Here is a 26,473-nt window from a genome sequence, read left to right as displayed (position 1 = left end):
CATCAGGGAATCGTCCGGCCGCCCTGTTCAGGGTAACCCGCTCCCTGCTCCATCCGGGAGCGCGGGAGGATCCCTTGGAAGGCAGGGCGGAGGATTTCGGACAATACCTGTATGACAAAATCGCTCAGATCTGGGGGGATTTGGACTCTGACTGGGTAGATCAGGGCAGGGTGACGAGGAATAGTCTTGAGAATGTTACCTGGGAGGAGTTTGATGCTGTGACTCCGGATGATGTGGACAGGATTTTGGGGAGACTTAGTGCGGCCACATGTTTACTGGACCCGTGTCCCTCCTGGTTGGTACTGGCCTCCCGGGAGGTTACACGAGGCTGGTTCCAGGGTGTTGTCAACGCTTCGTTGAGTGAGGGTCACTTCCCCGCCGCCTTGAAAGAAGCGGTGGTGAGGCCTCTCCTCAAGAAGCCGTCCCTGGATCCGGCAATATTGGCCAACTATCGTCCTGTCTCCAACCTTCGCTTCCTGGCGAAGGTTGTTGAGAGTGTGGTCGCGCGACAGTTTCCACAATTCTTGGAGGAAACATCCTATCTAGATCCGTTCCAGTCGGGTTTCAGGCCTGGACACAGCACGGAAACGGCATTGGTCGCGTTGGTTGATGATCTCTGGAGGGCTCGGGACAGGGGTTGTTCCTCTGTTCTGGTCCTGTTAGACCTCTCAGCGGCTTTTGATACCATCGACCATGGTATCATGCTGCACCGGCTGGAAGAGTTGGGGATGGGGGGCACCGTATTACGGTGGTTCTCCTCCTTTCTCTCCGACCGGTCGCAGTTCGTGTTGGCAGGTGGGCAGAGGTCGACCTCAAGGCCTCTTATATGTGGAGTGCCTCAGGGGTCGGTCCTCTCGCCCCTCCTGTTCAACATTTATGTGAAGCCGCTGGGCGAGATCATCCGTGGCTTTGGGGTGAGATACCACCAGTACGCTGATGACACCCAGCTGTACATCTCCACCCCAGGCCACCCCAACGATGCCCTTGAAGTGATGTCCCAGTGCCTGGAGGCTGTGCGGATCTGGATGGGGAGGAACAGGCTCAGGCTCAACCCTTCCAAGACTGAGTGGCTGTGGCTCCCGGCATCCCGATATAGTCAGTTGACTCCATCACTGACTATTGGGGGCGAGTCGTTGGCCCCCACAGAGAGGGCTCGCAATCTGGGAGTCCTCCTGGATAGGCAGCTATCCTTGGAGGAACATCTGACGGCTGTAACCAGGGGGACCTTTTGTCAGGTTCGCCTGATCCGCCAGTTGCGGCCCTTTCTTGATCGGAATTCCCTGTGCACAGTCACTCATGCCCTCGTCACCTCTCGCCTTGACTACTGCAACGCTCTCTACATGGGGCTCCCCTTGAGGAGCACCCGGAGGCTCCAACTGGTCCAGAATGCAGCAGCGCGGGTAGTGACGGGAGCAGCCTGGCGCTCCCATGTAACACCGCTCCTGCGCGAGCTGCACTGGCTCCCAGTGGTCTTCCGGGTGCGCTTCAAGGTGTTGGTTATCACCTTTAAAGCGCTCCATGGCATAGGGCCTAGCTATCTTCGAGACCGCCTGCTGCCACCGACAATCTCCCATCGACCCGTGCGCTCCCACAGAGAGGGCCTCCTCGGGGTGCCATCAGCCAAACAGTGCAGGCTGGTGACCCCCAGGGGGAGGGCCTTCTCTGTGGGGGCACCTACCCTCTGGAATCAATTGCCTCCAGAGATAAGGAGAATCCAAGACCTCGGTGCCTTCCGCCGTGCCCTTAAAACCTTCCTTTTCCAGCAAGCCGGGCTGGCCTAATTTTTTAAGTGTTTTTAAGTGTTTTGTTTATTGTTTTTAATTAATGGGGCCAAATTTATATATGTATATTTTAACTGTATTTTAATATTTGTACTTGATGTTTTTACTTGGCTGTTCACCGCCCTGAGTCCTCAGGGAGAAGGGCGGTATACAAATTCAAAATAAAATAAAAATAAATAAAATATTGTTTTAGTTAAATTTTTGGTTGTTCCTAGGACAATGGGTCATGTGAAGTACTGTCTTCAAAGGCATGAATATTACAGGTGGAATTCCTCTAATGCCTACTGTCATATCTTAATGGGAGATGTCAATGGAATTTCAGGGCTGTAAACTAGATTTTAAAAAATCCCAGAAAATGCAGTGACAAACTACTATAGAATTTAGTTATGTCTGCCCATGTACATATATGAACAGAAGTCAAGATTTATTCAAATGTGTTAATACTTTATTACAAACAATTATTAAAATTAATACAATTAAATGTTTCAGCTCTAATGCTAATTACGTTTTTAATTATGTGCCAAATTAATTATTAGCAATCAGTCAAATAAAACTTCCAGAATGATCTATCTCCAACCCAACCAATCAGGTCTCCCAATAATGCATTCGTCCATCAATAAATCAATAGATTAATCCAATTACGGTAAATGTTACAACTTTTATTTTTAGAATATACAAAAATCATGTAAACTGTATAAACAAGAATAAAATTATATTTTTGGTTTTCCCAAATAAAAGGCTCTTCAAATACGTTTCCCTTTTTCTAGCATATGAACTTTTTGTGCTGCTTAATTAATCAAACTTCCTGATCGTTTTCTTTAGGCCTTGATCATTATCGTCCAGAAGTCTTTGAGCATAGCAAGAAGCTGTTGCTCCATCTGCTGATTGTGTTGTCATGCAACAGCAATTTTCAAGCCATAGCCTCAATGCTTCTTCAGACTAGAGAGATGAATGAAACCAAGACGCTTACAGTCCAGCCTGTGCATTTGCCTGAATTCTTCTATACAGGTAATGAAAAACCAGCTCTTTGGCTTTATTTCAATTTTGCTTGAATTACTTTCATAATTCTATTGTGCTCAACATAGAAAAGAATGGATATAACGAAGGTTCCTTTTCTGCAGAAGCACATTTTAGACACATATTCTGTTTTAGTACTATGTTCCAATTGGACCTGTCTATATTAGATTTTTTTTCAAAGACATATTTTCATATGTTTCTTAAGAAAATATATGTTTGTACGTATGTGACCTCCTATCTCACAGTGACTATAACAAAATTATGACTTCTATGTTTATATAGATTTTTTTTCCACATTTTTGTTAGGTGGTTTTGACTTTTTGCGGGAATATCAGTCTTCCCCTGTACCGGACTCTGGGCTCAGTTCTAGTTCCACTTCTTCCAGCATTAGCCTTGGAGGAAGCAGTGGAAATCTCCCACAAATCACCCAGGAGATAGAAGACATTGACCCAACTGTGGAGACAAATGAAAAGGCAAACAAACTAATAGAGTTTCTAACTACCAGGTAACCAAGGCAGAATAAATATCCCATTTTAATTCTTAAAAACAGTATTGTGTGCTTTTAAAAGAATTTGTATTCATAATTCATGAAAAAAAGTATCCTTCACTAACAGGTTTCTTGGATATAACAGCACAGGCATGATGTCTCATTTTCTGCTTTACAAGTAACAGGCAGTTTTTTCAAATGCCACTGAGGTTTTCTAATCTTAGCCAGAAGTGAATGTTAGTATTAAGCAGGTGTAGGAAACTGATGTAAAAAGGCATTTAAGTTGCTTGGAGCAATTTATTTCAAGTTGTGGGGAGAAGAGTATAATACAATAATTCTTTTTTGGCTGGCAGATTGCTTCTTAAAAAATATAACATCACTTTATGAAATTAAGATTGGCACTGTCACTCAAATGCTTCATTCCCCGTTGAAATTCAAAGCAGACTCTTGAATTAATCTTTGTTTTTATTTTTCATAGTTAGCTAAAATGAGAAATATTTTCTGCATCAGAGGCTAAAACTGTCTTCTTCATCCTTTCTTAGACTTATTAAAAATGGATAAACATATTTATACATTGTGCATAGCAATAGTCTCTTAGAACAATTACAAGGTTTACCTAACTGTCCTGACAATACAACAAGTTTTAGTGAGAATGAGCAAGGAAAGAGCCATAGTTAAATGAAAGAACATCACCTCAAGAGGGCATTCTTCTGCTTTCTGTTGTGACTATATAGTGACTGTGAAGCTCTTCCTTCTTAGCATTTAGCATGAGGGTAACATAATTCAGAACTTCTCATATGATCATTTGCTCTTAATAACAGTATCAAATAATTCAGCCTCCCCCAAAATGGTGTCTATAGAACTATTGGAACCTGAACTCCTGGGATGACTGAAAGGCACCTGGATGGAAAAGGTTGATTCATTTCCTAATTAGAGCGGTATTGAAGTGACAAATTGATCTCTTTATTAAAAGAATGAAAAAATAGTGTTGTATTTGGATAAATGAAGCCTAGTTTGGTGCAGTGGTTTAAAATACTAGACTAGACCCTGGGAGACCATGAGTTCTACTTCTGCCTCAGGCACAAAACCAGTTAGATCAAGGGTGTCAAACACAAGGCCCACGAGCTGGATCCGAGCCGGCCCATGGGGCCGTCCTGGTCTACCCAATACAAAGAGGAAAGATCGGGCCAGTCTACCCAATGCGAAGAGGAAAGATCAGGCCAGCATGGCTTCGGCCCAGTCTACCCAATGTAAAGAGGAAAGATCGAGCCAGCATGGCTTTAGCCCAGTCTACACAATGCAAAGAAGAAACATGCCAGCATTTTGGGGTTTGGCGTCAATCTGGTTACACTCACCCAGTTGGCCATACCTACCCAGTCGGCCATGCCCCCCCCCCCCGAGATCAACCACAGCCCTGATGCGGCCCTCAATGAAATTGAGTTTGACACCCCTGAGCTAGATGATTGTGGGCTGAGCGTAATTTTGCTCAATCCCAGAAAGGAAAAAGCAAGGGCAAATCACTCCAGAAATCTAGCTAAGAAAATTTCATGGGCTTGTCCATGTGTTTGACAGGAGTCAAGATTGAATCAAAGGTATGCTCTCTCCAAGTTTTAATAGAATTAATAGAATTGAATCATTGTTTATTTACTAAGACTTTACACAAAGTTACAGCTTGCCTATACTGTAAACCATTTGTCTGCAGTATTCATCTGAAGGAGGATGTATGTGAACTGTGCTAATGTGTTGTACTATTTAAAATAATTTATTTTAATCTCAAAATAAAGTATATCAATTTTCTGATTTTTAAGGGCATTTGGTCCGCTCTGGTGCCATGAAGATATCACACCCAAAAACCAGAATACAAAAAGTGCAGAGCAGCTTACCAATTTCTTGCGTCATGTTGTGTCTGTCTTTAAAGATTCTAAATCAGGTACTAAACCAATTGATTTTAAAGCACCTTTATTTAACAAGCAGCTTTCTCAAATTTTATTTTGCTGTTTGCTGGACAAAATCTAATTTTCACATTAAATGTTGCTCAATAATAAATCATTGCATATAGATTTGTTTTTATGATTTGAGTATTGCCACAAATTAGGAGTATACGTTTTTATTTAGCGTATGGCAAATACATGGACTTATAGTGGTTCAGATGTTAATGTCCAGGGTGGGTGAATTCAGAGTATGATGGAGCCAACCGTCGAAAGGCTGAGAGTACTTTTTTGATGGTAGTTGAGTGCTCTTTCAACCTTGGGGCTTTAGAAGGCCCGTTTTGTTTACCCATTGCCATGTATTTAGAGAGCCAGGAGTTCTACAAAAATGTCTGACTGCTAACTCTTGTTAACTGCCAATTCTTCAATGTAGTCTGGCTACCAATTGTTGCTAGTCATTTAGTTCACACTACTGTGCTATCCATGGTGCACCACAAGGAGGCAAACTAGCATCACACCCCAGGAGCATACAATTTTAGATGTATTGCTTTATTGATATATTTGGCTTTGGTTTATAAAAGAGGCAGAACAAATTGAAGAGAATCTGATTTTCTCAGGATTCAGGTGAGGGATTTTTCCAGCATTCCTTAGGGATTCAGAAACAAAATTTGCAATACCCTTTAATGCCTTGTTAAATAAATCCATTGAATTCTTCACTAAAGAGGACATAAAGCTTTAAAGAGTTTTTAAAGGCATTTCTTCAATTGGAGACCAAGCATGGTACATTGGAGATGCCCGGGGAACAGTCTTATCTGGGATCACTTTGATTTTGTTGGTCCTGAGGAAATGGACAGAGTATTTGGTCTATAAGCATGGCCAACTATGATTAGAATTAGAATTAGAAGTTTTTATTGGCCAAGTGTGATTGGACACACAAGGAATTTGTCTTGCATATGCTCTCAGTGTACATAAAAGAAAAGATATGTTCATCAAGAATCATAAGGTACAACACTTAATGATAGTCAAACCCATGTCCGTTCTGGTTGATCGAAACACCTGGGAGGTAACATGTGGTGAATTAGAGGTGAATTATTCATTCTTAATAGAGAATGATATTCTCGGCACCATTTAAAGAGGCATTTGTACATTCCCTTTTTAAGAAGCCATCGCTGGACTTTATCATTCTTGATAATTTTCATTCAGGCTCCCATCTCCCTTTTTAGGGAAAATGGTGAGTAGTGGTTGTGCTGCAGCTCTAAAGGATTATCTGGGCTCTTCCAGTCAGGTTTCGGATCTGGATTTGGAGTAAAACAGCATTGGTCACACTTTGGGATGACCTCTGGCAGGAGCGGGATGGAGGTAATACATCCATCCTGGCTGTTCTTGACCTTTTGGTAGATTTCATCAGTCATGGTATTCTTTTGATCGACTTTAGGAGTTGGGATAGAGGGCACAGTTGTGCTGATTCACCTCTTTCCTATGGGACTGATTCCAATCGCTGTTGCTAAATCGCTATTTTGCAACTGCAGTCCTTGATTTGTGGGGTACTGCAGGGTTCATTGCTCTCGTGTCTCCTTTTTAACATCTACATGAAACTGCTGGGTGAGATCATCCATCACCATAAGAGGAGGTACCATAAATATGCTGATGATACCCAGTATACTGAGGTCCCATCCCACCTAATCAGACAGGGAGTGTATATTGCAAGTATATATCTCCATCCTGGGTGAATTAAATGATGCTGTAAACCTTCTTTCATGGTGCCTAGAGGCTGTGGGGAACTGGATGGGGTACAAACATGCTGCAACTGAACCCTGGTAGGATGGAGTGGCTGTGTTATTCTGTATTTGTGAGCTAACATCATTGGTTCTGGATGGGGTTGCACTGCCCCAGATGGACCTACTGTATAATTGCAGGCTACTCCTGGACTCACAACTGCTAGAGAAGCAAGTGGCAGTTGTGGCTAGGAGAGCCTTTGCTCAACTTCATGTTGTACACCAGTTATGCCCTTTCCTGGATCAAGAAGCCTTTCTTTCAGTCACTCATGCCCTAATTATCTCCTATATGGAGTACTACAATGCATTTTACATGGGCTACTCTTGAAGAATATCCAGAAGTTGCAACTGGTGCAGAATGCAGTGGCATGAACAGTTTTGAGATACTATCAGACATGTAACACCTCTGCTATGCAAGCTGCATTGGATACCAGTTTGCTTCTGGGTCCAATTTGAAGTTATCAAATTTAAAGCCCTTTGTGGGACCAGCCTTCCTAAGGAACTGTCTCATCCCAATTACATTGTCCGATCTCACCGGATCAATCAGGGAGGGTATGTTGCAGATCCCATTGGTTAAATAATTTTGACCAGTGGATCATCTTTGGAACATCTTACTCCCAGAAGTGAGGTGAGACCCCATTCTTCTGTCTTTGCAAAAGAATGTTAAGACCTGACCCTTCCAATCGGCATGGAAGTTGATGAGTGATATGGGCCTCAGAGGTGACTGGTGACGTGCGAGTGCTCCCTCCATCTTTTTTTTAATACATAATAACTTAATTTCAACTTTGTCCTTAAGTCTGTTAACATTGTTGTATTTATGATTTTATGACACTTTTTATGTTTTTATGGTAAATTGCCCTGATTCATCTAAATGAGATGGCTGGTGTAGAAATTTGATAGATAAATAAATAAATAAATGCTTCAGATAATCATTTTCACATTAACCTGCATTTGCTTCCTCCCTATGATTAAAAATGTAAAGGTTCCTGACAATGTCTTCCTTTATATTTTTGTTGCAACAAAAATGAAAATTTGCAATGTATATTTCAAATTCATGCATTTTCTATTGAATTTGGTTTGGTTTGGTTTTCTCATCAGGCTTTCATTTGGAGCAGCATCTTAGTGAAATTGCATTGCAAACAGCTCTTTCTAGTTCTTCAAGACATTATGCTGGCCGCTCTTTTCAGATATTTCGGGCTCTAAAACAGCCACTTTCAGCACACGCATTGTCCGATCTGCTTTCAAGATTAGTGGAAGTTATAGGAGAACATGGAGAAGAAATTCAGGTATAAACACTATCCTAGCTTGTCTTTGTAGAAAAGTGCCTTTCATTGTTGGATGATCTAGCTCAGTGCTTTTCACAAGGATTAGCAGTTTCTTTGCTAGTTTTTTTTTAATTTTAGCTTAGCAAATATCAAATGTACACACCACTTATCATAAACAGTATCTCTTTCACAGTTAATTTCAGAAGTCAAGCTAGAGTCTGTTTGAATATTTAATGAAAACTAAGATTAGGCAGTAGACATTTAATAATTCACATTACTGGTAGTAATGGAATGATTATATTGTTGTTGTGATCTTAAGATGGGATACCATATAAATCTTTTAAATAAGTGAAATACATATACTGAAATGATCATATTTCTGTATTTTTGGCAGGGTTACGTTATGGAAGCCCTTCTTACATTAGAAGCCACTGTGGATACTCTGTATGATTGTCTGAAGAACAGTGATCTTTTGACAGTTTTATCACGGTAATGAGTTTTTCTATTCAATTAAATATAACATTTTCTATAAACATTTGGCTATAGAATTCAGAATGCAACTGCCTGGTGTCAGGGTTCTGACCGATGCCCTAATAAAAGCAAGAGCCCCAAGCCATTTAGCAAGAAAAATCCAGTAGTTTATTAGGAGCACCATGTCCGCATGAACTAAGTGAAGCCAAGTCTGACTTCATCCAATTCGTGCCTTGCCTCTGACCCTGTTTTTCCCTCCCCCCAAGGTGTGTCACCAGTCACATTTCCCAACAAAGCAATTTCGCAGGTCATAGAAGTCACTCCCTCTAGCCATTGTGGGTCTCCTTGGAGATGGCCTTGACTTCCGGCGATTAGGATGTGTTTTGTTTTGACTGAGGTGTGAATTCCTTGGTGCAGCTGCGAGGCACGATTTTCCATCCCCCTGCCTATGGCAACTCAGGAGCAGGTCAGGAAAGCTTTGCGAGTTGACATTCGGCTTTCCTCACTTCCAGAAGTTTGGAGACTACACAGACGTGAGGATGTAATTCAAGTGCAAAATATACAGTTACAGTGTAGAGATTCTGCAATATTGATAGAAGTTTATGTTATGTCAGCTCAACATCTGAGCCCACTGGGCATTTCAAAGAAATGGATCTTGTAAAAAAGTAAGCGTTAGTAAATCAATTTAGGATATTGTTTGTTCTTTTTGTGAAATATTAACAGTATTAAAATGAGTGCCATAATTTATGAAGGCTCATATATTCTTGTTTCATTAGATAAGCATACAATATTTAGCTTTCTATCTGTCCATATGGAAGTCTTTTGTCCAGATTTCAGCTGTGATAACAGCTGCAAGTGCGTCATTTTACTTCTCCTATCAAAGAAGTTATTAGAATTTAAAGAACTGAAATAAAGCATCTACTAAAAGTGGCATAGCTTGAGGCAAAGTCGCCTTTTATGTCAAAAGGCTTCCCACCTTGCTTATGTTACATTTTGCAATGATTTGAATATATTGACATTTGTGAATGATTACAAAACATTTGATATTAGAATACTAGTAGTTTCCTTGCTTCCCAGCAGTGAAGCACAATAAAATATGAACCCTTTTAGAGATGAACATGTTTTACCTTCACCTTAATGTAGTCCCCTGTCATGTCAAGTTACTAGTTTGTTGGTAGAGTAGAATGATGCATGAATAAACAGAAAAAAAGAGAAACAGAAAAGAAAATACTCTTCTGAATGCTGCACAAAAAATAAAATCGACAGCCCGGGTTCAAGGCCCGAGTGTCATGCAATGGGGGCGAGCATCTGTTTTTGCCTAGCTACGGCTCACCTAGCAATTCAAGTAGATAAATAGGTACCACTTCAGTGGGGAGGAAACAGTGCTCCATGACATCATGCTGGCCACATGACCACAGAAACTTCTTTAGACAGTGCTGGCTCAACCTTGAAACAGGGATGGGCACCACCTATAATCAGCAACAACTAGCAAAGTCCACAGGAATTCCTTTCCTTTCTTTTCTTTGACTCAGTGCTGTATTGTATGCATTTAAATCTTTCATACAATAGTTCCATTATACTTTTACTCTCTATTTTCTAAAAAAAAGTGTTCTTCTTAAAACATAGGAGAAAGAAGATGGCTTACGTAGTGCACTTTTTGCTTTTGTCCCTTCATGATATGATCTCTTGAGTTCAATGAGCAGAAAATCTATGGAAGGAATAGCTTTGTTTTTTTTAACCTCTCCTTGAAGATATTTCTACTTAGTATTACAGCTGCAATTAAATTGATAATTTATTCGTATGATTGTTTTCTCTTAGTTCATCCTCACCAGACTTGACATCAAGTGCAAAACTGACAGCCAATCGGAAGAGCACAGGACAACTTAATGTGAATTCAGGAGCTGCCAGTGGCAGTACAGGCACTGCTGAGCGTAGCAGACATCAGAGGAGTTTTTCAGTGCCTAAAAAGTTTGGGGTTGTGGATAGAACTTCTGATCCCCCTCGCAGTGCCACTCTGGATAGGATTCAGGCTTGCACACAGCAAGGCCTTTCCTCCAAAACTAGGAGCTCCTCTTCTTTGAAGGACAGTCTTTCAGACCCTACCAATATTAACAATCCAACTAACCTGCTGGCTACCATTTTCTGGGGAGCAGTGGCTTTGATGGAATCTGATTTTGAATTTGAGTATCTAATGGCACTAAGACTGCTCAGTAAGCTACTCATTCATTTGCCACTGGATAAAGTAGAAAACAGGGAAAAATTAGAAAAGCTACAAGGACAACTAAAATGGACAGATTTCTCAGGGCTCCAGCAACTTCTGCTTAAAGGTTTTACTTCTCTAACAACTACTGATTTCACACTTCAGCTCTTCAGTTTGCTGACTCCAGTATCACGTGTATCCATGGTTGATTCCTCTCAGGCTATAGGTACATCTAATACATGTTTTGTTTATTTTTTATCAAAAATAAAATGAACAGAAAATCCTGAAAGCTAAACTTGTATTTGGTAATATGTATTTATATAAATAGCTAATTACAAAATCTTGGAAACAAGCTAAGCAATTACATAGGTCATAGGATTACTGTCTACGCTTCCTGGTAAATTATAATGAAAATAATGCATATTGTGTCATATTCCAAATTTCCCAATTCTTCCTCTACTTCATTCTCTAATTCCTTCTATTAATGAAATGGGTACTAATTTATAATTTAAAGAGGAATAGGAAAACCGCCTTTCTTTTCTTACCTTTAGCTTTCTGTCCAAGTTATTGTGACATTCCTCCTTACCTCTATGTAAGAAGATGCCCAGTTAACCCTTTACTTTAATAGTATGAAAGTATAATCTACTATTTTATCATTGTTACCCCCAGGCATAAAAACATACAAACTACACCTTCTTATACAAATCTTATGTGTATAATTTATATACATTTATATTATTATATGCAGTAATTAATGGCAATACATTTTGCATATTACTGAAACTATAAACGACTCAAAGTACCCAATTATTATTTTCACATAATCGGAATTAAGAAAAGAGACATGGATTGCATTTTTGGTATATAATGTATGTTTTCAGTCAGTTTCATTTTTTATTATCATATAATACATTACAGTGTCACATTTATGTTTATTTCTATTTTTTAATGCCAGGATTTCCATTGAATGTTTTATGCCTTCTGCCTCATTTAATTCAGCACTTTGATGGCCCAAATCAGCTCTGCAAGGATATAGCAGAGAGGATTGCTCAGGTACTCTATGTTTAATATTATGTGGATATTATTAAATCCAGAGCTGCCTTTTTTTCTTTTTGTTTTTAATGTTGTTGTTCACTTGTTAGGTCTGTCTAGAAGAAAAGAACCCGAAGTTGTCAAATCTTGCACATGTCATGACTCTCTATAAAACACACAGCTATACAAGAGATTGTGCAACTTGGGTGAATGTTGTTTGCCGTTACCTTCATGAAGCATTTGCTGACATTACTTTGAATATGATTACTTATCTTGCTGAGGTATGTTTTAATTAGTTCATCCTTTCTTCTCATAGTTCAATAGATCCTGAAAGATTTAAAACAACACTGAGTCTAAATACACACATTACAGAAATTATTTATGATATAAAGAAGGTGGTGATGATTATAGCCAATTAGGCTGTGCAGTGCTCCAGGTTCCTTGGAGCAGGAGCAGTTGTAAATTTATTTATTTAAAAAAATTTGTATGGCTGCCCATCTCAGTGATGCTGGGCGGCTTACAAAAATAAAAATCCATTATACAAACAAACAAAACAACAACAACAATACAACATCCCCCCCCTCCAGTGACAAAAATCAATGAAACAAGCCACTTGATGGGTTCAATCCCACTTTGGGTTCCTCAGGCCCATTGGCAAAACCAGGTCTTCAGGGTCTTGCGAAAGAGTGTCAAAGTGGGGGCCAATATAAATGCAACTTTAGAGCCACTATGTCAAGGGTGTCAAACTCGCAGGCCGCGGGCCAGATGCGTCACATGCTGGCCACACCCACTCCCAGTTTAGCAAAGGGGGAAAAGTCGCGATACATCACATTACGACAACGTGACACCGCAACGTGGCACTCTGCACTGTGTGATCTGGGAAAAGACAGAGCTCCTTTAAAGACTTGTAGGCAGATGCTGCATTCATTCATATATGCTCTAAAGAATCCTTTGAAATTAATTGGAAAAATTGTCCAGTCCTAACATCTATGTTTTCTAATTCAATATATCAGATGCCCACATATTTTTGCTATACTAATCTATTTTCTGTTACAATAAAAAATTCTAATCTTTAGCTGTCTACAGTAATTATTATTATGGTTTATTTAAGGATTATGAGTTTGTCTAATTTTTTTCACAGCTACTGGAAAAGGGGCTTCCTAACATGCAGCAATCACTTTTACAAATAATCTATAGTCTTCTTAGTTACATGGACTTATCAAACTTACCTGTTAAACAGTTTAACATGGAAGTACTAAAGACCATAGAAAAATATGTACAAGTAAGTATATTTTGCTCATAGTACTTGTGTAGAAACCAGTATTAATTCAATCATTTCTTCCCATGTCTCTCAGTCTCAAAGACCTACCACTACTCTTCCTTCATTTAACATTGTTAAATAAATGGGGGATTAGCACTTTACCCAATGTCTTTCTTGGTATTGCAATGCATGTCAGAAGTAATCACAGTGTAATTAAAACTGCAGGTACATTGTGGGGACTCAATATAAAATTCTGTACCAATTAAATTCCTCTTCTACAGGAGAATAATTGAACTTCACCAAGCAAAATGTATTTCCTGCTAGCAGATTCTGATAACTTCGTAATGTAGCAAGTTGTGTGATTTGTACAAACTGCAAGGAGGTTAAGAACAAAATAATGGCAACTATGGCAATAAATTGTACAGTAGATGACAGATATTAATTATGGGCAAATACAATGTTAATGTCTGCCTGATGGTATTTAGTAAAATACTGTAACTATGTATGATGAAACCATCCTTTGTATGTTGTTTTTTTATTATAGTTACTTTATTCGGGAATTGTTAAAACCAAAGTTTCCATTAAATACTTGTATCTTAAATTGGAATGGTAAATATGTCTGACATGGGTAAATAATGATAAAATAAAGAAAAACAGAAAAAAGAACCAATGGGCAAAGACATCACTATACTCCTCAGCTTGCTATTTTAAACTTGTTATTGTACAAAAATAATAAACTCTAATCAGTAGTGTTGATAGAACATTTACTATTTTTATTGTTCTAGAAAATAAAATAAATCTGGGAATCTTTTGAAAATATCGAATATTGTCTTGCTTTCTCTTAAATATTGTCGAATATTGTCTTGCTTTCTATACTGTGTATAGAAAACATAAAAAAATGACAAGATGTCAGATTCTGTGCCAACTGGAAGCTTAACAAGAAGCCTTGATAATATTTTGTAATATTACTAACATTTTCTTCTTGCTGTATTTAGTATATGTTTTTTTTAATATGGAAAATTTCAAATTATATTATTATTATTATTATTATTATTATTATTATTAGTAGTAGTAGTAGTAGTAGTAGTAGTAATAGTATTACAGAGTAGTCAGATTTTCTATATTCAGTACAATCAGTCTCTGATGTATTTAATGTTACAAATATATTTTTGTTCAATGTGTATGATTTTATGTGAATATTTGCTTACAGAGCATTCACTGGCGAGAAGCCCTGAATATACTTAAATTGGTGGTTGCACGCTCAGCAAGTCTGGTTCTACCCTCTTATCAGCATAGTGATATTTCAAAAATGGAAATACATTGTATCTGGAATAATGCATCCAAGGAACTGCCTGGGAAAACTTTAGAGTTCCAGTTTGATATTTCTGAGGTACGGTACCATAATTAAGATATCAATAGCACTTAGGCTTATATACTGCTTCACAGCTCTTTATAGCTTTCTCTGGGAGGTTTACAATGTGAGCATTATTGCTCCCAACAATCTGTGTCCTCATTTTACCAACCTTGGAAGAGTGCAAAGCTGAGTTAACCTTGAGCCCTGTCAGGATCGAACTCCACGCTGAAGGCTGTGAGCTGAATTTGCCTACAATATTGCATTTAACTATTGCGCCACCAGTCTACATATTATAAATTAATATTACGAACTAATGATTTAAGCAGAACAGGCAATTTAGCCAAAGTTTAATTAATAAGATCATGGGCAAATCAGAGACATAACCACATGCTATACATATGAAATTAATTTACTGCCTCATAGTATTTATTAAATTGTTGTAATTAAGAAATTCAAAAAACAGAATTTCTGAATGTTAAAACCAACTACGATTCAGAGTTGCTATATGCACTGTGGGAATAATATATGTAAATTTTAAATTTTTATTGATATTTTACTTTAAGACACCAATTATTGGCAAGCGGTATGATGAGCTGCAGACTTCTTCGGGTCGTGATGGAAAACATAGAATAATGCCTGTCACACGAAGCACGTCGTCAACATCTTCTGGATCTAATTCCAATGTCCTTGTGCCTGTTAGTTGGAAGAGACCTCAGTATTCTCAGGTAAACTTCTTACTGATTTTCTGTAATGGTGGTTTGTTCCATTCATTTTAGATTTAATTATTGTTCAGAAATATAGAAATATTGTTTAACAAGTACGGAAATATAGAGGATCTAAATTGCACCAAAGTAATATTTTGCCAGATTAAATTATATTTAATTAACTAATTAAAATTATGAAGAATTAGAGCCAGAGTTATGGTTTTCTCTACAAGCATTTCTACTTTTTCTCTTATTATTAAAAAATCATATGTGTAACATTATTTTTAAATTATTATTTCTTTCACCTTTATTTTTTTTTTTTTAAAGAAAAGAACAAAAGAAAAGTTGGTGCATGTTCTTAGTCTTTGTGGTCAAGAGGTTGGTCTGAGCAAAAATCCCTCAGTAAGTGTCATATTTCTTCTTATACCATTTGTGCACAATTAATTTATATCTTTAGTTTAAGATACTATCTTTCATTTGCCTAATATAGTCCTCCTGAACTTATGGCTCCTGCTGGATTTGCAGGTGGTGGACATGTTGGCTTTTGACAATCTTTGGCGGAGGTGCCAGTTGTGAGCCTATCTAGAGTGGAAGGCTCTGATACTGGGGACTTATGCCCTCATCACCACTGGAATAATAATGCATTTGCGTGGACTGTAGCATATCTTACATGCCAGCAGACGAGAACTGCTCTAGCCATATAACAGTAGTGTTGCGGATGCTGTATTAACTTCCAGTAGGACATGGATGCAATTCAAATTATTGACTTAAACATATGAAAATATCTGAAATATTGGGATTGCCTAATTTTTGAGCTGGGATTTATTTTTTGTTTCAGGAATTATACAGTAGTGAGACTTAATTCTCTCAAAATTTCTCCTGTAGGGAATGTCCAGTATCAGCATCTAGACTAGTTAAACTTTAGTAGAATAATAGATAGAGCAAACCTATTTTTTCATTTGGCTTATTTACTGATAGTTTATGATCATGGTCTACCAAGAAGCAGCTCTGCATTTTTCTGCAAATAAGATTAAATTTAAAAACTAGGTCAGCAAAACTAAAATGCTTTCTAAGTAATCCACATGTTTTAACTTGAACAACTGTGGGGAGTGGCTGATTTTATGAAGCTCCTTGAATGCTTATTTTGTAGTTGTTTTTATATTATTTTGTCTCTTGTTTCTATAAACGCTTGGATAAACTAAGACCGCATCGGTCTGCAGCCATTAGGAAGTAATTGGATGGGTTTCTACAATTCAGAGTTGTGTCTTTGTTCAAGTATAATCTGAAGGCACCTGTCCAACATAAATAATAAAAAAGAGTCTTCTAAAAATACCCTCTGAAGGAATTAGGTGTGTACTGAAAATACTGTTTCTGAATAGTCCATTAGTTTTAAGGCTAGTAGAAGGAACCGTAGAAGAATCTTAAAAAGAAAGTCATCCCTTTTCAATGTTTAGGTCATTTTTTCTTCCTGTGGAGATTTGGATCTGATTGAGCACCAAACTAGTCTGGTAGCTTCAGAAGACGGACAACGTGAACAAGAGAATATGGATGATTCTAACAGCGAGCAACAGTTCCGAGTTTTTAGAGATTTTGATTTCCTAGATGTGGAATTAGAAGATGGTGAGGTACGGTACATTCTTTTTGAATCTTTACTCTTATCGTAGATTAAACCCCATATTTGCCTTCGCAGTAGCGTTCTGTTTATATTTTAGTAAGTACATAACTGAATAGTTATAATCTTGATTTTGCATGAACATTTTCAGAACATTTTTAACAGTAGAGGCCATAAGGACATAACACTTAGCAGGTTACCATGCCAAATATATTTTAAGGGTTTGCTGCCTTGCATGGAAACCTTAGCACAATGTTACAGCTTAATAAACTACTCTAATATTAAAATTAAAGCTAAAAGTTTGTTTTCCATACATTAAAATAAAACACAATACTTTTACCATTCTTAACCATCTGCCTGACGTGCTGATTGATGATCAGAACACATGCTTCATAAACCCATTGCACAACCATTTTAAAAGCAGGCAATTTCATCAATGACTTTCCAGAAAGCTAAAGCTAAAGCTTTCTCTGTGTAAATCTTTAATGCTTCCACTGCCTTAAGATAGTGCACTTAAAAAGCCTGTAGAAGAAAAACAGGAGCTTGAGGGCCTGTAATTATGTCTTAGCAGGTAAAAGCTTGCTGTTTTAATTGAAGTTGTTGAAAGTGCCTGCTAGCAGATTACTAGCAACATTTAATCTGCATGGTCCTGTTTGTGTTTATTTTATTTCTAAATAATATTTTTATAGTTAATATGGATCCCTTTCCTCTAGAAATAACTGTTTCTGGTTAACTAGAGAAAAGATCAGCATTTGGTGCTAAAGAATACTGCTTAGTGTCCTGACAATATCTTGCCCCATTCCCTTCTGCAAAGAAAAACAGGCAGTGAATGTAAGAAAGAAAGGGGATTCATAAAATAAGGAGTAATTTAGGGATAGTAATATCACCTGTGAGCCTCACCTCAATCCTGTAAATAAATCCTCTTAAAGATAAAGATCCCCTATATAACAGGTCAGATTTTGGCTGCCCTGAAGAGGGAAATGAGAGACAGGACAAATAGTAGCAACAATTTGGTATCTTGATCTGTTCAGAAACTTGTTCAGCAGGATTGCTAATGTCAATGATAAGAGAGGGTGCTTTGCTAAAAAGGGAGCATCCGATACTAGCTATTTAGCATATCCATCACTACCAAGCTGTTTAATTTTGAATTACATTATTCTACTTCAGTTTGATGAGCTGAGCTGGAAATAAATTACATTGAAATAAAAATCAACTTTTGCCCTGTGCTATGTTTAAATTTGGAACATTGTAACAAAGCATTCTAAAGAAAATATATTTGCTGGAGTAACAATGATGTTTTGTAGGTAAAAAGATGCAAGGAATTGTAAAGAATTGATCTGGAATTAGAACAGGAATTATGCTACACATTTTCTTCTTTTGATAGCAAAACTCAGAGCCAAATCTGCTGAATAATTCCTGAAATTCTACATTTCTTTCCAACAGTTATCAATATGAGATATTGATAATTAGGTATTCTAAATATTGAGCCTATACTTCAGCTGGGACAGTAGGTGTCAGGATACAAAGTGGGATGTATGTATAATAGAAAAACATGTTCAGTAACAATAGCAACGTTGCTAGGTGGTGTTGTAATATGTTTCCTGTTATTGACTCTTAACTTCTTTGCCCTTAACAAATAAAAAATAAAAAGCAGATTTTGTCTCAGGGAAGAAGGTAACTGTGTTTTGGTTTTCAAGAAAATCCTATGCATGTCTCCTTCAGGTCCCTCTGAGTACATTAGGTCTTCCTCTCTGGTTAATGTATAGAATTTGGGTCATTTTCTTAATGTAGCTTTAATAGATCTGATCTTACAAGATATAGAAATGAATTAACATCAACAAATTAAACTTATTCTAGGCTTTATTTCCACTTTTTAAGTTTAATTTTATGTGAATATGAATTTAATTTAGTTGGATCATTTAGTTGGGTTAAGAAAAAAGTGATTTAGTATTTTAATTTGTTTTTCAAACCAATGTTACAGTATTTTAAGCTTTTAAAAATGAAATACAGGAATAAATTGGTCAGCTGCAGTAATGACTGTAAGTATATTTAAATCAAATATGTTTACACAAGCTTTTCTTTATTTGTTTCCTATTTGTTATATCTGCTATTCAGGAACTTCAGGTAAGATAATGCTATTTGAACTCATGTGCTAGTAAACGTAATGCATTGTTTGTATCCTATAGTATTTACTGAACTGCTCTTTCAGTATGTGTATGTTTGTTTACATGTATGAAAGTTTTATACTTACACACAGGTTTAGAAATGTTTTAGAATTCAAAGAAAAGTGTTTCAAGTTTTCTATAATATCCACAGTAAGACCACAATTCTCATCCATTGTGAAGTTTACAAATCATGAGTTTGACAAGATCAAATTTAACCTACTTATTTGTACATTCTGGTTGTGGTTTAAATATGACAGGATATTTGTAAAATAATAAATTATGTATAGCTTAATTCTTGCATAATTATTATGAGAGGCAGTAGGAAATGTAGTGTTTGCATTTTCCAGAACTGTCTTAGCACTTCAGGGATCCTTCAGAGTTTTGCACAATTGCCTAGGAGATCCTGTCAAATTCTATTCTTGTGATAGCAATTGTGAGAATAGGAAAAGAAGCAATATATTTTTTGATATATTGTCTTGACAGATGACAGTAGGAAATATTTGTGGCAGGAAAATATTTATAGCAATAAGCTGTCTAAATATAACATTTTTATTTTTATTTTATTATTGTAATAAATGCTGTAAAAAATTCCACACTGTTAGATTAGCACACCTTAAAATCTTATAAAATGTTCATTTTTAATAGGGGCTCCCAAAAAGTAAACTTTCAATTCGCTTGCACAAATAATGAGATTATGTGCCATCAAGTTGTTTTTGACTCCTAGTGACCATAGATAGATAAATAATAAGAGCAGTCTGTTAATGTTAGACTGTGCCACAAATAGAAAAAAGAGCAAGGAGAATTGGAGTACATGCTATTAATCAAATTCATTCATGTTTTAAGCTAACTGTACAGATCTTCAGTGTTTTCAATGATAAAGACCCAAGTTTGCTTACTTCATTTTTAGAAGTAAGCAAACCTGTCAACACATCAATGACTGAAAAAAAAATCTATTAGAAGTTCAGCCCAATTAAATCCTTCAAGACTTGTTTCTATGGAAGCAAGTGTAAGATTGTACTATACAATGTTAACTAGATTTAAAATGTAAACACAGAACATATTTTTTTTTAAAAAGTAAACTATTATTAAATAAGAAATGCTCATCTGTTTTTTTACACATAAAACAATTTTAGGTTTAGTTTTAGAAAATCAGGATTAAAAATAAGGGCTCTTTTATTGTGGAATCTTGCATTATGCATGTTAAATTGAGTGTTCCATTTTATTTTAATTTTGCTCTTCAACATTGTAGATAAATAGATAGATAGACAGACAGACAAGTTCTTTTGGGATTTGGTATTGTTATTTTGGGATTTGATATTGTTTCTATTATTGTAAAGGAAGTATACATAAATTGATGCTCAAAATACTTTTTTCAACTGCATGAACAAATAATTTCATATGTGTAGAAATCCCTCATAATAGACATTACTACTAAATGTGTACAGTGAAAGGATGTCTCATAATTTTAAAATTTTAGTCTTCATTGTCAGACATGAAAATAAACAGAATTTCATCATTCAAACATTCTGAAAATTAAAGCTTTGAAAATAAAAGAATTTTTAGAGGAGACGATCATAATATTATTAAGCTTCCCTCTGTAAAAAGCTATGGTTTTATATTTCTGGATTTAAAATATATACTAAAGGATATATATATCCTTGAAATGCACAAACTTATAAATGTTTTTTAAATGTCAGGTAGGAAGAATTTGTTGTATAGTGGCAGAGAAAATAAAGCACTGCTATGATTGCAGGGTGAAAGCATGGACAATTTCAACTGGGGAGTTCGTAGGCGTTCTCTTGACAGTCTGGACAAGTGTGATATGCAGCTTTTGGAAGAAAGCCAGCTTTCAGGAAGTATTCCCAGCCTAAACAAAATCAACCATGAAGACTCTGATGAATCATCGGAAGAGGAGGACCTTACAACAAGTCAAATCTTGGAACAATCCGAACTTGTAAGTACTTAAAGTTAAGCTGCTAGAAACATTTAAAAATGAGGAAAGATTGATATTTGAATTCATTTCAAATGAAATTGGATGCCATAAGCTTTAAGTGAGTAAATATGTTCTGAATTGCTTCACCTTTTGAGAGTCAACAAATATGAAAAAAATGCAGAGTTTTCAAAAGTTGCCAGATACTCTCATATCAGATACTCTCATATCACTCTTTTTAGTACAATGTTTTTTTTTAAAAAAAACACCTTCACAAGGAGTCAGTATTTATTTTTAAAGATGTGGCTATGAAACTAATACATATATTCATTGTATTATTTTCACCAAAAGAAAATCGTAAATAGTTTCAGGAAGACTGTTTGTAGGAAAATGATGTCAACTCTCTCCCACATATTCAGACTTGTATGGGACAGATAAAGGAGGAATCTTTGGGCAGTTCTCATTCAGTGCTTTGGCCTGCGCAGAAGCATCTCTCAGAGGAATGTGCCCTTTCCCTCTTTTTTAACAGATCATGACACTTTCCCCTTCTGAGGACACAAATCACATTGATGCCCTTTCCACACCATGTGAGGCAGCAGCATCAGGTCCGCCTCCTTTCAGTTCAAGAACTTCTAGCTTTAACACGTCTTTGCCAGAAATGAATAATCTCCAGGTCTCTGAAGATTCAAAGGTGAATGATTTTAAAATTTCAAGAAACAGTGGCCGGGATGGGGGGGGGGCTTAGGAATACATATTTGCTAGAGTTTTAGGTCTGCAAAATAACACTTTACAATTTTGCATAACAAAGTCAGATGTTTTTGGGCACCAAATTAAATATATAAGCTTCTCAAGTTACCCTGGAAAATGTTGGCGTTACACTTTTACAGCTTTAATAGAGCAGTGGTCTGTGGGAGTTAATATGAATTCTATTCCGTCCCCTAAATGTGGGAGTACTATTGTGCTACTGACTGTAATGGATTCAATTTTTGCTTCTTTGAGCTACTTTGAGAATGCTGATTACAATATGCAGTGTTTTGTAAGTCTCAAATGCCTGAAACAAAGCTTATCATGGACACAACTATCAAAAGTTAGTAAAAGTTAATAAGGGCTTAGTAGATTTGCCTTGGTTGTGCTTCTGTCCTGCTTCTGTCCTGTTTTTTTCTTCCTTCCTCTGCTCTAAGTAAAAAGAATTAATTCATCATAGTAACTTTTTGGTTTGATTGCCCATGTTTGGAATTTTCATGCAAATGAATAATTTTAGCTCCATGCAGCTATATAACAAATACTGTATCATATCATATGATCATATTTGCTAAAGGAACTTTTATTTATTTATTTATTTATTTATTTTTTATTTATTTATTTATTGGTTCGATTTATATGCCGTCCTTTTCCGGAGACTCAGGGCGGCTTGCAATGCGTTAAGCAATAGCCTTCATACTTTTGTATATACCTGCTTAGTAGGGCTTTCGCCCCCCCCCCCACAGCGGTGTTCTTTTTTATACAAAGTCAGCTTATTGCCCCCACAAACCGGGTCCTCATTTTACCTACCTCGAAAGGATGGAAGGCTGAGTCAACCTGGAGCCTGGTGGGATTTGAACTTTCAGTAATTGGAGGCAGCTGGTGTTACTTAACAGTGCTTTAGTCTGCTGCGCCACCAAGGCTCTTGGCTGTATCAATATTATTTGACTTTATAAGCACCCCTAAGTGACTTTGTCTTGGCTTGGAAGTAATCAGAACTAGTTTTCGCTACCAAGAGTTGTAGGCTAGACTCAGAAATTTAAAAGTAAAATTGTTCTGGAACAAACAAAGAGCAATCCACTGTATTGTTTCTAGCAGTAGCATGGGGACACATTCATTAAGTTATTTGAAACAAATTTGAGTTCAAATTGTAATATTAATTGCTCTACTTATAATTATAACTGATTCCTTTAGGTGGAAGGTGCCCAAGAAGAAGAAGATACCTCAGTTCAGGAAGATGATCTATCTGGATCTACCAATGAACTCCCAGCAGCATTTGAATACAGTGATAGTTTTAGTCTAGATATGACTGAAGCTGAAGAAAAAGGTGACCGACTGCTAGACCAATATGCACTTGCCAGGTGAGTTGGTCCCTCCCTCCCTCCCTCCCTCCCTTCCTTTTTTCCTTGGAGTTCAGGGCAATATACATAGCACCAGGGGTGGGTTGTACTTACCTTTACTACTGGTTTGCAACGGGATCGTGCACGCGTGTTCGTTTTGCTCACGCACACACCTTGCTTCTGTGCATGCGCAGATTTCTTCTCATGACATCAGGGTCAGTGGGCGGAGCCTCCTGCCGGTTTTACTACTGGTTCTATAGAACCGGGGGTAACCCACCACTGCATAGCACTCTCTTCTGTTGTTCCCAACAACAACCTCACTCTTTGGCTGTGAGTGTGAGTGACCCATAATTGCCCAGTGAAATTCTGCGGTCATCAAGTGGAACTGAATCCAGCCTTCTTGCTCTTAGTCCAGCACCTTTGTTGCTGCTCCAAACCAGTTCTGTTTTATCCCAAACCTTAGATTAATTATTTCCATATGCATATATATTCTTCATACAGTATTTGCTTGAAAGGAAAATATCTTTTTAGATACAGACATAGTGGTGTCTGTGTTTTTGTTGTCATCTTGTTGTTTTCTTTTGAGGCAGCAGTCATACAATCAAGGTTGTGTTTCTTTATACATATATTTATGTACGAGAGCAGTTTAATCTGTATTTCTTTTTAGTAAACTAAAAATGCACACACAAAAATTTGCAGCATAGCAAAACATAGTAAAATGGTTCAAATAAATGAAAACTATTTTTTAAAATTAAACTAAGAGGAAATGTTTAAAAATGCAACATAAACTCCCAAGAGGCAGAGGTTTACTCATAGGTATGCCAGGGTGAATTGAAAAATGCACACATGACAGAGTTTAAGAAATGGTTCATGTCAAATCATTAAACACATTAAGATTGTACATGTATGAAAACCAAGATGTTTTAGACACATTATCTATCCTTATCTAATATTTTGAGATTTTCTTTGTTACAGTTTTGGTGAAGGTGACCGCACTGCTTCACCCCCACCTTCCCCATTCTTTTCTGCTATCCTGGCTGCATTTCAACCTACTGCCTGTGATGCCGCAGAAGAAGCTTGGCGTAGTCATATCAACCAGCTAATGTGTGACTCAGATGGCTCTTGTGCTGTTTATACCTTCCATGTGTTTTCTTCCTTGTTTAAGGTAAGGAAATGGTTCTAGAATCCTATATGATCAAACCTGGGTAAATATTGAAGTGGACCATCCCACCCTGCCAAGTCCCTACAGCCGCTCATTCATCCAAGGGAGATCAGGCCAGCTGTAGCATCCAGCTTGATCTCTCCTTGCTTGCACACTCCAGCAAGCCTGATTTCCCCCAGGTCGCTGGATGGGAAGGAAGCTGAAAGGCTATGAGGAGCCCAAGGAGTGAGAAGCAGAGTATGGAATGCCTCAGGGTGGAGGAAGCCTTGGGAAGCTTAGGGAAGACAAGCCTGAGCCTGCGGTGGGCCTCTCAGGGCTTCCCTCACCCCTGAGGAACCCTGTACCAGCTTAAGAACCCATATGTTTGTTTCAACAACTGCATCAGGGAGAGCAGAGGATGGGTGTCGTCACCACTTGCAACCTTAATGGGCAAACTCCATTACGGTCGTAACACAAGACCTGTGTATGAAACTAAAAGATGCATTCTACAACAAATATAATTCTGCTTTATAGAATATTCAGAAAAGATTCTGCTTTCTAACTTGTGATGCTGCCAGCTATCTTGGTGACAATCTGCGAGGAATTGGCTCAAAGTTTGTGAGCTCATCCCAGATGCTGACTTCATGTTCAGAGTGTCCTACCCTTTTTGTAGATGCTGAAACCGTGAGTATATTTACATAAGCAATCACACAAAAGCAGCATGTTTTTAGAATTTATTAGAATTACGTGGATGTGTAATTTCATCATCTCTTTTCATGATCAGCATCTCAGTTCTCCTGAATATTTGTTCCCTGGATAATTAAAGATACGTTGCATATTATGGAGCATACAATACAGCCTTTAATGCATAATTATATTTTATTTTTATTTATTTATTTATTTATTTATTTGCATCCCATCTTTATTATTATTTTTACAATTAACTGAAGATGGCAAACATATCCAACACACCTTTCTTCTCCATTTTCCCCACAATAACAAACCTGTGAGGTCGGTTGAGTTGAGAGTGAGTAACTGGCCCAAAGTCACCCAACTGACTTTCATGCCTAATGCATGAAAGGCCAGATGCCTTAATCACCAAAATCTGTTTTTATACGAATTACCATGTCAGACTATAAATGGAAACTTACATTACCAAAGTGCTACCATTCAAATCCCAAACCATGTTCTTCATGAAGTAGGCTAACCGTCTGAAGATCACAGCACCTGGATTTATTTTCTTGTTTTCTTGTACATTTTGATGGTCACCCAAGCAGCTTCATCAGTCAGAGCAAGTTAGTTAGGAGGAGAGGTTGGTGCAGGAGGAGTTGGTACATTCCAACGATTCTCTGGCTAAATAACTGGCTCTGACTGATGAAACTGCTTGTATGAGCAGTGAAACATTTCAAACCAACGAGAAAATAAGTCTAGTTTCCATGACTCAGCCTTAAGATAATTTTATCAGGATGACTGAGAATCATCATCAGCTAGACCAGAGAGTTTCTCTGCAACATCTGATCTCACATGAATGACAAAGCCATTATGCATGACCATTCTAGAGTTTAATTCTTATAGGATTGTCCCTACTGATTTTCATTACTCAATGAGAGCAATTTTTACCAATCTTTGAAAGAAACAATGTTCACTGAAGCATCTTTATTTTTTTCCAGCTTCTCTCTTGTGGGCTTCTAGAGAAATTAAAGTTTAGTGTCTTAGAACTACAAGAATACTTGGATACATATAATAACAGAAAAGAAGCGACACTTTCTGTAAGCATGATTGTTATGTTTTGTCTTATGTTGATTTTGTCTTACTTTTAAGTATAAAATCTGGAAGGAGATTAGTTCATCAGTAAACTATTTTTTGGAGAACATAGAGCTAGTTAACCCTGATGTATATTCATTACTCTCAGAATATACTGTATGTTAAAGATTTTAATTTTAAAAACTTAAAACATTTTAGGAAGTAAACAAGATTTTAGGGATTGGAGTTGTCATAATGTGATTAAATTTGACTTAAGTTACAATGTAGTATCTACATTGTACATTGTATCTACATTTTCATTCAAGAATTTGATATTCAGCACAGTAATGCATCCTTTCTTAGATTTATTCCAGAAAATATTTAGAAATTCAGTAAAATGTATATTATCTCAAAAGTATGGTTTTTGAAAAATTGAGTTTATGTGTTCTGTGCTAATGCCTATATAAATATGTGTGGGTGTGTATGTGTATGTATGTATGTACACACATATATACATATATATTGT

General features: G+C 37.2%; 1 protein-coding gene across 1 annotated transcript in view; it reads left to right on the top strand.

The window, feature by feature from the left end:
* FRY (FRY microtubule binding protein) overlaps positions 1 to 26,473 on the top strand; it is a 152,954-nt gene that overhangs the window by 114,213 nt on the left and 12,268 nt on the right. Inside the window, exons 39-57 of the mRNA XM_070942813.1 lie at positions 2,604 to 2,789; positions 3,105 to 3,303; positions 5,094 to 5,215; positions 8,087 to 8,274; positions 8,648 to 8,742; positions 10,543 to 11,150; positions 11,880 to 11,977; positions 12,067 to 12,237; positions 13,098 to 13,238; positions 14,428 to 14,607; positions 15,135 to 15,296; positions 15,603 to 15,677; positions 16,730 to 16,900; positions 20,806 to 21,006; positions 21,512 to 21,673; positions 22,918 to 23,084; positions 24,039 to 24,228; positions 24,739 to 24,888; positions 25,875 to 25,973. Of these exons, the coding sequence (XP_070798914.1) occupies positions 2,604 to 2,789; positions 3,105 to 3,303; positions 5,094 to 5,215; positions 8,087 to 8,274; positions 8,648 to 8,742; positions 10,543 to 11,150; positions 11,880 to 11,977; positions 12,067 to 12,237; positions 13,098 to 13,238; positions 14,428 to 14,607; positions 15,135 to 15,296; positions 15,603 to 15,677; positions 16,730 to 16,900; positions 20,806 to 21,006; positions 21,512 to 21,673; positions 22,918 to 23,084; positions 24,039 to 24,228; positions 24,739 to 24,888; positions 25,875 to 25,973 (3,365 nt within the window). The remainder of the gene's footprint in view (positions 1 to 2,603; positions 2,790 to 3,104; positions 3,304 to 5,093; positions 5,216 to 8,086; positions 8,275 to 8,647; positions 8,743 to 10,542; positions 11,151 to 11,879; positions 11,978 to 12,066; positions 12,238 to 13,097; positions 13,239 to 14,427; positions 14,608 to 15,134; positions 15,297 to 15,602; positions 15,678 to 16,729; positions 16,901 to 20,805; positions 21,007 to 21,511; positions 21,674 to 22,917; positions 23,085 to 24,038; positions 24,229 to 24,738; positions 24,889 to 25,874; positions 25,974 to 26,473) is intronic.

The sequence above is a fragment of the Pituophis catenifer genome, unplaced genomic scaffold, assembly GCF_029215685.1.
Source record: "Pituophis catenifer annectens isolate HBS135680 unplaced genomic scaffold, rPitCat1.0.hap2 SCAF_4, whole genome shotgun sequence".
NCBI classification, from domain to species: domain Eukaryota; kingdom Metazoa; phylum Chordata; class Lepidosauria; order Squamata; family Colubridae; genus Pituophis; species Pituophis catenifer.
This window is presented reverse-complemented; position numbering and strand designations above follow the sequence as displayed.